The following is a 12,892-nucleotide window of genomic DNA, read 5'->3' on the forward strand; positions in this document are numbered from 1 at the left end:
TCTGATTTTAATGAAGTATGACAACAGTTTATGCTATTTACTCACGGTCACATGTTAATCGTTTGTGAACTGTTTTTGATTTTACAAACCCTTAAATTGTTAAGAAACAAACGGATTGGGACCGCCCATCAGCATGATTAAAAGTCAGGGCTGCTGGTTTATTCTGTGATAACTCTGTCGGCTTCAAGGCACATTATCTCAATTTCATGGGAAGGAGGCGTTTTGATACACCGTTTTCCATCCGAGAGAAAAATAAAGACTTGCGCTTGGAACCAGCAAGCACTGAGCTTTGAACCTCGGACTCGAGCGTCCGTTACGTAACGCCACAGCGGCGCAGCCAGGAGGCCAGTTTCCCGAGCCCTCCCGTGGGGCGAAGGATAAGGTTACAACACCGCGGACGTCCGGGCCTCAGCGAGTTTCGCCAGTGTCTGTTAGGGACGTTTACATTTGAATTTCCCTGAACCGCCGGGTGTGGGCGGCGGCGCAGATCCGCCCCGGAAACCCCCGGGCTCCTTCCCGCCATTCGCAGGCCCGGCCCCTCCAGGGGTCCCTGCGGGGCGGCGGGAGGCCCCGGAGAGCGTTGGGCCCAGGGCCGAGAGGACAGCAGTGCCGGCCGCCCCTCCCCGCTGCCCTCAGTCCAGACCCGGCCACGCCCAGCCCGGCGCGACGAGCCGACGGTTGCCCGAGGGCTCGATTTTAAATTTACAGGCCCGGCCCCCGAGCCGCAGGAGCGCGCGGTCCGCTCCTCATTGGCCGGGGGCGGTCACGCGGAGGCGCCGCCATGTTGGGGAGTGCGGCGCCGCGGCCCGCGCCACCTCCGCCCCCCTCGGCTCGCCTCCTGCCCGCCCCTCGCGGCCCCCCCCCCCCGCCGCTCCGCGCAGCCTGCGAGGAAACAAAGTGCTGAGGGCAGGAGACTCGGCGGCGGCGCGCATCCTGCTCGGCCTCTCGGTCACCCTCGCTTCGCATCTTCCCGCGTGTGTGCGTGCGTGTTTTCCTACAAAGGGCATTTTACAGCCGATTGATTGATTTGCGGTCCTCCCCCTTTGCCCTTTGTGCCGCTCCCGCCATCCCAGGTGCTTCTCCGCTGCCTCCATCGCCGGCCTCCGCACGCGAGCGCAGGTCGCAGGTTTGTGCCTTTGGTCCGGTTTCGTCCCAGTGCTGCCCGCGGCTCCGCCGCTCCACTCCCCCGCCGCCCACCATGGCGACCGCGACCCCCGTGCCGCCGCGGACCGGCAGCCGCGCGGGCGGCCCCTCCACGCCGCTGAGCCCCACGCGGCTGTCGCGGCTGCAGGAGAAGGAGGAGCTGCGCGAGCTCAACGACCGCCTGGCGGTGTACATCGACAAGGTGCGCAGCCTGGAGACGGAGAACAGCGCGCTGCAGCTGCAGGTGACGGAGCGCGAGGAGGTGCGCGGCCGCGAGCTCACCGGCCTCAAGGCGCTCTACGAGACCGAGCTGGCCGACGCGCGCCGCGCGCTCGACGACACGGCCCGCGAGCGCGCCAAGCTGCAGATCGAGCTGGGCAAGTGCAAGGCCGAGCACGACCAGCTGCTCCTCAAGTGAGTGGTCTTTGGCGGCCGCGTTGGCGCTCGCTGGGAGGGGCGGGGGCGCAGCGGGCTCCCCGGGGTTCCGCTCTGGGGAGGGAGAGCTGTGGCCGGGGCGCCAGAGTGCTTCAGAAGGAGCAGGGTCTCCGTCTCCGGAGAGGGGAAAGAATCTGGGGTTCATGGCGGGGCAGGGGGCGCGGAGGCGGCTCGAGTTGTAGTCATGAGGGCCGTGATGCCGGGTCTCCGTCCTGGATACCCAGAGGGCCGGACGAAGTGCGCGTCCGGGGCTGCCAAGAAGGAGCTCCGGCTTCGGACCTCGGATCCCGGACGCGGGGACCGAAACGGGCTCTCCCGCGCAAAGAGGCGGCGGGGCGGCCCCGCAGGGCCCAGGTGCGGGGTGCTGAGCTCGGGCGCGTGCTTGAGTGCGCGCCCCGGTTTCCGGCCGGCCGGAGACAAAGCGTCTGGTGGATTTGCGGGGCAGGCAAGGCCAGCCGGGGAGGACGGGCTGCCCGCCTCAAGAATGAATGAGCTCTGCGCGGGAGGAAGGGGAGGGACTGGCCCGGAGCAGCCGCGTCTCCGGGGGTGGGTCCCGCTTTGGCGCGCTCAGTCTTGGCCCTGTGACATTTTGCGATCGTTCTGCGCCTGCCTTGGGCGGGGAGGGCGGGAAGGGGTTTGAAGTGCGCGCCTACAGCCCGTCCGGGGCACGTGAGGTTTTCAGATGGTTAGCTTTTTCTTGGGAGAGGTGTCCTGTCTTTCTGCGAGGACAGGCGCGGGCCCTTGGGTGCTCCTGCGCAGGGGATTCCGAAAGCTGGGTTTGTGCATGTCGCGGCCACGGTTCTTGGAGTCGCGGATCACCTACCTCTCAGGCAGTGGTCCCCCTCCCCAGCTGTTGCCTTCCCTTAATAATATGTCGGGTTTTCGGGTAGAGACCATGCTTAAGTCCCCACGTCTGTCATTGTTCTGAAAGTAAGCACATGTCGAGTGTTTGAGCGAGGGAGAGCTAGCTTGTAAGTATTTCACCTAAGGGGGTGTGAGCTTGCAGTCTGGGGCAACAGGATAAACTTGCACACCTTTGCTGACCTTACGTAGACTTTCTGATGAGCAAAAGCTGCATAATTGTCATCAATAGGCACCAAGTGTTGATGTCATGCTTTAGAGATTTGCTAAGTTTGGGTCCTGAATTCATGGTGTCTGTCGCCGCTGCCAGTTGAAATTTCTGGAGGTGCCTTATTCTTACTTTGACTCTGATTTCCCCTGGATGTCTTTCTGTATCTGTGTGAATGTCTCTGTCACAGTCTTTATGTGACGTGTGTGTGTGTGTGTGTGTGTGTGTGTGTGTGTGTGTCTATTTCTATTTCCCCTTCTAGCAAATATTTTAAAAACGGTTCGTAAAAAAGTATGTGCACGTGGTAAAAATAAAACAGGATAGGCTGGCTTATAGTGAAAAATGAAAACCACTGCCACTTTCCAGAAGACAATCATAATTATCCCTTCTTGTTTTTATTTTCTTGGATATTTAGTTCTATAACTCAAAAATGATACTATGCTTATGTTTCTGTTTCTTGGATTTACCAACTCTTGGTATCATCTTTTGAAATGAGGGGTCCATCACTCACGCTATTATCTACATTTTCCTCCAAATTTTTGCTACTGAATTTCTTCAAATCTAAGATACTGTTGCTTATAACACTTGCTATTATGTGTACCATTTAGAAGAAGAAAACATCAGGGCCAACTATGTAGGATCCATTCTGTAGGACCCGTCCTGATTTCAAAGATGTTAAAATGTAACACAGATCAAGTATCTGGTGTGTTCCCGTCGCTGTCACATCGTGTAGAGGATACAAAGATTAAAAAGAAAATTACTGTTTATGTTTCTGAGATGTATACCAACAAGCAAATACGTATCATCTTTTATCTGGTCTGAAGCATTTTGATACTGGTGGTTTTATATTTTTCTAGGAGTTAGCCACTGAAGGTTTTTCACACAGTAACAAGGCTGCCACCTGGCTGATAGTACTTGTAAGTGTATGGATTGTAAAATGCATGCTGGTTTCGGCAGGGTTAAAAAGTGAGAAGAATGTGTGTATTAGAATCAATGAAATAATATATATGATATAATTTAAGTAATAATTGATCCTCGGGGAATAAAAATAAAGCACAGTGAAGGGATAGTGTGATTAAGGAAGGCCTGTCTGAGGAGTTGACAATTGAAAATATTCTGAGGTATCAAGTAATGTTTTGGGATTATATTTTTCTTAGGTTTTGTGCTATTGTACGTGTATTCCTATTCTCAGGACTAGATGTATTCTCTTTTCTAACATACTATCAATTGCTGAAAACATTTTAGTTTGCTTTGTATTTGGATCATGACTTTTCTTGTACAGTTTGTTTCTAAATAGCATTTTATTTTTCTTGTAAGAAAAATTTGCCTTCTGCAAATCTGTAAACGTTTTGAAGATACATAATTGTAATATTTGTGACCTGAGTCTACTTTCTTTCCTGGAGTTCTCTGCTCTTAAGATATGCTTTGCCCTGATATCCTGAAATTTACCTAAGACAGTTTCCTCTTGGATCACATATTTTCCTTTTCCTTGATTTCTTCTTTAATTTTGTTGGAGAACATTCTTAAGTAGTTTATTCAGAAAAGATGGCAGGAGATAAATTTTCTGAGTCCTGTGTGTCTGAAAATAACTTTTTCTCATGCTTAATTGACATTAGTGCTAGGTATAGAATACTATTAATAAATAGTTTAACATTTTTCCAGAACTTGGGAAGTATTTTGCTCCATTATCTCCTGACATCCAGGGTTTTTAATGTCTGTCTAAAAATGCCAGTTATTTTCTTTTGTTGTTAATTGTTTTTTTCCCCCCCTTCCTGAAAGCTTTTAGTTTTTTCTTTAAACTTCCCTTCTGTTAATTAGAATATCTGTTTTTCCTCCCTGGTCACATGTTCTTTTTGTTTGGTTTGCTCTTTTTCTTACTGCTGATTTTTGTCCGGTAATCTTTGTCTACATTTGCAAATGAAGGACTAGGTATTGGTTGAGTATTCCTGCTGCTGTTGTTCAGGTAGCTCCTCCCCTTTTCTTCTGAATGGGAGAACAAATTATGGCCTTTTTATATTTGAGTGGGATGTGCTGTTAGCCAACTTGCTAGTGAGCCTGCAGTTAAGCTAAGGGGAGCTGAGGAGGGCCAAGTACAAAGCTGTTCCATCAGTTAATCCCTCCATATTGGCCTGCCTCACTTTCCCCTGCAGCCTCCTGTGTGCATAGTCTGTGATACATACTTATATCTGTATTTCGTGTTCTATAAATTTGTTGAAATGTCTGCTGTCGATCCCTTTTCTGTTGACGTTGGTGCTATGGATTTATTCCATGTTGTATACTTTACTGCCTTTTTATTAGAGTCTGGTGGGGAGGCTAATGCCTGTGCTTAGTAACCCATCATGTTGGAAATTAGTTTTTTTTTTTTTTTTTTTTTAGACAATAACTGGGTTATAAGGGCGAAAATGAAATGGAAGCAATGTTTTATTGTCTTCTTTGGGTCCATTTAGTTTTTGTATTTGTTTAAAGATAATTTTCTGTATTCAATTCTTTATTTGGAGCCTGAATGTTTTTAATTAGGTATAATCATCATTTAGGTGGATTTAGATTAAGAAATCAGTCTTGAGAGAATTGTAGATTCCAGAATTACTTAGTTTATTTTGGTTGTTCATCACACTAGATACTTCAGAGACAGAAGAATTCATGGAGATACTTGGTCCTGCTGTAGAGAATTTGGCAACAACTTCCATGCAGGTGGCCTCTGGATCCACGGGAAAGCAGATCTCATATCTAAGATACAGTTACTCTGATTGAGTCCAAGTATAATTATATTTTACTGGAAGCTTTTTTTGGGAAACAGTTTCTAAGAATGATGATGAGTGCCATCAGTTAATGCTTTAAACAAAAATTAAAGAAAAATTGACTTATTTCAGAATTTTACTATTAACTATGTGGGAAAGCTGTATATAACAGAAAATTAAGTATGTTCATCAGTCTTCAATAACTGATTTTGTGGATTTATACATTTTGCTACTTCAGTGATATTGGTTCACAATCTTTTATGTAAAACCCTGGTTGCCAGATGTGCTTTGGAAGTAAAAGCAATTGCAATTTTAGGAAGGTAATACAATGCACATACTGTGTATGATACCCCCAGTGGGGTCTGGGGTAGCCCTCCATCATGAAACGTTTTTGCAGGGAAAGGTATTAATAGTCATAGTAAGTGAAGAAAGACAGGCATACTAAAAAAAGCCTTACATCCATCCATTCAGGTCAGGTTTTGCCACCAAACAAGTTGATGAAAATTTTAGGTGTTAAAACTCTGAAAGTGCGGATAAAAGATTGTGAATTTGTATGTTTAAATTGACTTCTAAGAAGTTCACTTGACTTACCAGATTCTAGAAGTTGTCTTTTATTCATTTGGTTTATGATAGATATTAAAGTTTGAAAAGCTGCCAAATTAACCCTAAAGTTTCTCTTTCTGAGTCCTATGAGTTAATTAGGAAAGTGGTGATAGGAGTTTACTAATATATAACTAATATAATAGATACTGTAGGATTGTTTGATATGCTGAGCAAGTGAATTTACTGTCCCCTCATTTAAAAAAAAACTTAAAAAGGATGTTCCAAGAAATACAGTTTAATGCATAATAGATGTTAGGCCTCAAGGCCAGTGTTTTCAAATTAATCTTTGAGATATTATATAAAACTTTTGTTATTTAAGCAAAATTTTTTAACTTTTTAAAACAAATGGCCCTTCTTTTTAAAATAACCTTTTTTTTCTTTTTTGTCTGAGACAGGGTCTTGCTCTGTCTCTTGGGCTAAAGTGCAGTGGCATGACCATAGCTCACTGCAACCTCAAACTCCTGGGCTCAGGCAATCCACCTGCAGACAGGTACCACCACGCCAGGCTAATTTTTTGTAGAGATGGCGGTCTTGCTCTTGTTCAGACTGATCTTGAACTCCTGACCTCAAGTGGTCCTCCCACTTGGCCTCCCAGCATGCCAGGATTATAGGCATGAGCCACCATGCCTGGCCAAAAATAACTTACTTTATGAAAATAAAAGGCTTTTTTCACCAAATAGAATATTAAAGTGTAATGCCGATTGTATTTTTTCATGGTACAGTTGGAGCTGAAGATTTGTAGACTTTCTACCTCCATCTCCAAGCATTGCCACTTTGAGGAGAATGGATTTGAGGTTTAGGGATTAAGCCTACATATTATATTCCTTTGGGGAAAACAGAGTTCCTCTGACGTTGATTTATCACTGCATTAGTAAGGAAACTTCTGATTCTTGCTCTTGCCTAGGCTGGAGTGCAGTGGTGTGGTCATAGCTCACTGTAACCTCAAACTCCTGGGTTCAGGTGATCCTCCTGCCTCTGCCTTATGAGTAGCTGGGCCTATGGGGTGCATGCCACTATGCCTGGCTAATTTTTAAAAAATTTTTTTGTAGAGGCGGGGGTCTTGCTATATTGCCTAGGCTGGTCTCTAACTCTTGGCCTCAAGCATGAGCCACTGCACCCGGCCTAGTAAGGAAATTGCTAATGGGAAATTTGGATTTGTGTGTTTTCATTAAAAAATGCATATAGGTTGGCACAGTGGCTCACGCCTGCAATCCCAGTGCTTTGGGAGACAAAGGCCAGAGGGATCACTTGACAGTTTGAGACCAGCCTAGGCAACATAGTGAGACCCCTTCTTTACCAAAAGAAAAAAAAAAGCTGTACAAAGACACTGGTGTGCTGCTAATAAGTATAAAATGGGACACTGTAAAGCACATTAGCCTGCGATAGGGTGGTATTAAGCGAAGCACTACATGAGAAGTTCCAACTTCATTCTTGTGACTGAGCAGGTACTTTTTAAGTCTTTGAGTCTGTCTTTCCTTATCTGTATAATTGGGATAAAGAGTAAGTAGTAGTTTTCTGAATCTTAGGAAGAGTTATGAAAAATGAAACTCAGACTTTTTTCTAGCTTATCATTTGCTCAAATCACATAGCATATTGATATGTAAATATAAGCTCTCTTTTCCGTGGGGATGGGGGTTTACTATGTATTTGAACTTACTATATATTTATTCTGTTGGCTTTCTACATATTTTGGTCATAGATAGAATGAAATTTAGGAAATGCTTATAAGGTTAAATGACATCTGTAGGGTTTTAACATTCATGTTCTTTGGTTTTCAGACCTAAAATAATAAAAAATGCTAATCTGCTTTAGGGAGTTTTCATTATACATAGGGTGATTAATTGAAAAACAAAAACCTTAATCATCTTATGTATTACTTTGTCATTTTTTAAATGTACTGGTTTTGCCCTGGTTGCAAGTAGATAATATACACCCCTTGGCCTTAATGTAAGACCTATATGGCCGTGCACAGTGTGTCATGCTGGTAATCCCAGCACTTTGGGAGGCTGAGGCGGAGGATTGCTTGAGGCCAGGAGTTTGAGATCAGCCTGGGTAGCATAGTGAGACCCCATCTCTATTAAAAAAAAAAAATGACCTGGGTGTGGTGTGGCACGCCTCTAGTCCTAGCTACTTAGGAGGCTGAAGCAGGAGAATCACTTGAGCCCAGGAGTTGGAGGTTGCAGTGAGCCATGGGCAACAGAGCAAGACCCTGTCTCAAAGGAAAAAAAAGAGCTATAAAACTTAGTGTTAAATATTACTTTAATTTTTAAGGGAAGGGTTTGATTGGAAGGCCCAAACCCCTGGAATCAGTGTGTTAAAATCTAGGAAGCAGGTCATAAGTAATTAAACTGTCAGATTTTCAGGTTTTTTTTAATGCAGGGAGGAGTGAGGAGAGGAGTTCAATTTCTTTTTATTTATTTTTTAGGTGTTAGGTTAAATTACTAGTTAAGTGTCACCTAATTTACTGGTTAAATATTAACCATTGTAAAATTGGTAAAATTACAGTTGTACCAATTTTTGATACCACCAACCAGTGGATGAGTATCTATCCATTTCCTGTTTGGAGGAATTTAATATTAATTTCTGGAGGTTCTTTCGAGTTTTTTTTTTTTGAGACAGAGTCTCGCTTTGTTGCCCGGGCTAGAGTGCGGTGGCATCAGCCTAGCTCACAGCAACCTCAGACTCCTGGGCTCAAGCGATCCTCCTGCCTCAGCCTCCCAAGTAGCTGGAAATACAGGCGCGCACCACCACTCCCAGCCAATTTTTTCCATTTTTAGTTGTCCGGCTAATTTCTTTCTATTTTTAGTAGAAACAGGGTCTCACTCTTGCTCAGGCTGGTCTCAAACTCCTGAGCTCAAGAGATCCTCCCACCTCGGCCTCCCAGAGTGCTAGGATTACAGGCGTGAGCCACTGCACCCGACCTCTATTTGGATTTATTGATGATAATATAATTAGCACTTTTACTGCTAGATGGTGTCTTGAATCATCTGATTTAAGCAACTAATTTTGAACAATAGTGTTGTTCTGCAGGCATTATTCTGATTTACCTGCAGGAAACAGGCTCACAGAGCACTGTCACCTGTGCTTGGGACTTGAAGTCTTACACAGGACAGTTGATTTTTAGATCCCTTTGGGTGCTACTTTTGGAAATGGTACTAGATGTGTGTTTTTCACATTTATATTTCATAGCCTCCAGGGAGGTAATTTAGGCTTTTTCAGCAGGGTGCAGTAATTGAAACAGCTCTTTGAAATACTGAGGGCCTCATTTGCTAATGAAAGTGTGAAGATGAATTACTGAGAGAGACCTTTTATCTTTTGTTCCTTCTTGAAAAGCTCCTTTCCTACCTTACTCCATGACTTAATAATTTAAAAAAAATTAAAACCTCAAAATAAATCTTGACTATTCATGACAGATATGTTCTTTCCGTTTTATTCTAAATGTATTTTTGTGGAACAGGTACTTTATGCCAGGCTTTGAACCAGATGCTGGGGATAGGTGAAATGCTAAGTTCCCATTGTCAAGTTGCTTACAGTCTAGTGGGGAAGGCAGAAAACCAACGCTATGGTATTGTGATACTATAAATGTAGCACACTAATAAAATGTATTAAGTGCTGTGATAGCAGTATCCACGTGGTACTATGGAGACGCAGACTGCCACCTAAGGCAGTCTAGGAGCCTTGAAATTTTGAAAGACCTCCCAGGGGAATTGGGGAGGTGATGATGTCTGAGCCATGTATTGGGAGGTAAGTAGGAATTTACTTCTAAATAGAAAATGTTAGGAGCGGGAGTTGTGCTGAATGTCAAATAATTCATAATACTGGAGCCATATATGTAGGGTAAGGGAGGATTACATTTTAGGTACTGAGGATCCTTAAGAATTTCAGGCGGAAGAATGACATGATCAGTCTGGCTGTGCTGTGGAGGGAAAAAAGAGTAGAGGTAATAACACTTTGTAAGGATGCCTGGGGAGTAATGAGGCAGCCCTTGAACTGAGATAGGTAGTGAGAAAGGAGAGAAAGTAGATTTAAGAGATACTGAGCATAGGGTTTGGGGAGAATAAGGAGTCTAGGATGTTTGCTTCCATGCCTGAGTACCTGGGTAGACAGTGTTGCTTCTTAACAGATTGGTGGGTAAAGAACAGGTTTGGAGGCCCCTACTCAGGGTTAGTGGTGTATGTGTTGGACTTTTAGGTGGAGATGTCAACTGGCAATTTGGAGTACTCAAAGACGTGGAAAATGTCTACATAAGAGGACTAGGTAGAGGAAGGAAAACCCACACTGGAGATGATAAGTAATAGAGAGGCAGGAAAAGAGAGTTGAGTCGTGGACTGAGGAGATTATTTTTCAGTTTGACAAAGCCTAAAAAGTAACCATTGTCTTTGCCTGGGAGATGATCGTTGACTGTGAGGAGAGCCTTATGTTAGTGACAAGTAGTGGAGGAGCAAAGCCACTGGCCGTAATTGAGGGACAGTGAGAGGAAAGAGTCATGAGTTTAAAACACTTGTTCAAGAATGTTGGCAGTAAAGAGGAGACATTCTTAAAGGTTGATTTACAGTTAATTCTTACTCTATGTTGTTTTAACAAAACATTGGCTGGGGGACCAGAACACTTATCCTTCTGAGATTCTGTACTAAAAATGTGATCATTTCACCCCCTTTGCTTAAAACACTTTAGTAGCTTCTAGGATAAAGACTAAAATCCTTAATACTACCTAATAGTAGGATGAACATATAATTTGCCATCCAAATTGGGATACTTCTGTGTGTCAAGAGGGAGCTATTAATAATTATTCAGGGACAACTGGCGTAAATGGAAATTGTCCTGGTCAAATTAGGATGTATTTGCTCAGGTCAACCTATCCTAAAAGTTCTTTTCTACATGGGCTGGCCTGTCTTGACACTGCAGCTTCATCCCATACCATACTTGAACTTGCTTATTCCCCTCTAACCGTGAAACCCTTAATTCAGTCCTTGACCACGCTCCTCCTAAAATGGGCCTTTGCATGTGGGATTTCCTTTGGATTTCTCTCATCAGTGCATTGACTTGTACTCATCCCTCAGGTCTCCACTGAGTGTTGATTTCCTTGGGGAAATTGTCTCTGACTTCCTTGATTCAGATTTTTCTAGTATGTGCCTTGAAAAAAAAACAAAACCTATGACTGTCTAGCAATATATGTGTGTATGTATGCATGATTTAAGGACTCGGGAGTTCTCCAAGACTTCTCTTGAAAAAGATTACCTTCAGCTATTTTCAGTGCTCCTTTGGTATTTATCTCCATATCTAGATGACAGTGGGACATTGTTGACTTTGCCCTGTTGTCTTCATAATACATATTTTTTTCCTCCTTGTGCTTTCAGTAGTCATATGTTACAGTTTAGTTTAGATCAGTTTTTGGTATTTAAAGTATTTCAGTACATTCTGCTACAAATGCTTCTGTAATACCAGTTAGCTCATATGTGACTGGTAAATAGAGAAATGATATTATAATGGGAAATTGTATTGATTTATATGTACCCTTTCCTAGTAAATCCTAGTAAAGGGGAGCCAGAATAGCAAGAGTACAGTAATAATCTTCAGAAGGGAAGAAAGCCCTCAACTCTGCTTTCAGCTTTAAGAAAATTAAAAGTAAATGTCTGTGCCCAGGGTTCTATCTCCAAGAGAGGTGTATGCCTAGCTTTGCTCTTTTAGCCAGTCTTATTCTTGTGTTCAGAGCTCCCTGTTGTCTTAATTCCTGCAAACCACCATTTCTACTCTGTTTTTATGCAGTTAAAAGCATCTCTTGATACAGCTATATCCACACTAAACTGCCTGGCCTGTCCAAGTTATCTCCTGAGCTGCTAATTATTGTTTATGTTATTGCTGGTGCTCTGGTTTCAAAGCTGTGTAGGTTTTGAGTGATCTATTCTAACATAATTTCTTGCATTTGCTCTGTTATTTTTAATATGTACAGAATGCAAGAGTTTTCAGAAATATGTATTAATATGTTATAGCAGACATACAATATAAACTTAAATTTATATCTTGAGAAGGGGAGCAGCTACATTGGAATATCTGGCACATCTCTTCTGTACTAAAGATCTGACGTCTAATAACAACTCTTCTTTACTACATCTCATTAGCAGAGGCTCAATCAGTGGTGGTAGAAGTACCTAAGGCAGAAGAGAAGGTTGTGCCAGTGCTCTACTTTGACTTAAGTCAGGGGCACATTTAATTAAGTTAAAATGATCAGGTGATGAGTCCCTATAGAGAATCGAATTTATGATCTCTACTTGGAGTAATTATTTGATACGGCTTCATGCTGTTACATTATGTTGGTGCATGCACATTTGGTGTAAAAAATCCAATAGGGAATGATTTTAAGCATTAGTAAATTATTTGGGGGCAAACATTTTCCCTTGATTACTTTTCTACCTGGAAGCTTATGACTTATGAGAAAAGTCATAAACAGACTGCAGTAGGAGGCTCTGGGGTAATAGAGTAAGCACTGTAAGTGGTAAAACCTTCAACTGCTTTGTAATAAAAGGTTCCTCATTTTGTGGTTGAGTTGCTTAGATGAAGTCACATATTTCATATAATTTATATAAAGTACAACATTTCCAAGTGCTTGAGGATTTTTCGTTCGTTTTTGCTGGAAAATTATAGAGTACAGGTGTGATACTCTAGTCGCTCAGTGCTTTGAATTCTGACTGCATCACTTACCAAGAGTGTGATGTGATCCTCATTTTCTCATCTATAAAATAAGAGATTATAAAACCAAACTCGGGGGAGGTGTTCTGAGATGATAACAGATGAAAATCACCGACTGCATAGCGGAAGGTCAGTGAAAGTTCCCCTTCACACCTTTCCTTTTAAACACTCACGGTATTATGTTCATATTTGAATATGGTAGTCATCACTGATCATA

General features: G+C 43.4%; 1 protein-coding gene across 1 annotated transcript in view; it reads left to right on the plus strand.

The window, feature by feature from the left end:
- Window positions 1-367: 367 nt before the first annotated feature.
- Window positions 368-12,892, plus strand: part of LMNB1 (lamin B1) — a 56,227-nt gene continuing 43,702 nt past the window's right edge. The window contains exon 1 of the mRNA XM_012664324.1: window positions 368-1,557. Within this exon, the coding sequence (XP_012519778.1) occupies window positions 1,199-1,557 (359 nt within the window). The 5' untranslated portion in view covers window positions 368-1,198. The remainder of the gene's footprint in view (window positions 1,558-12,892) is intronic.

Source organism: Propithecus coquereli, unplaced genomic scaffold (genome assembly GCF_000956105.1).
Source record: "Propithecus coquereli isolate 6110/MARCELLA unplaced genomic scaffold, Pcoq_1.0 Scaffold88, whole genome shotgun sequence".
Lineage (NCBI taxonomy): Eukaryota > Metazoa > Chordata > Mammalia > Primates > Indriidae > Propithecus > Propithecus coquereli.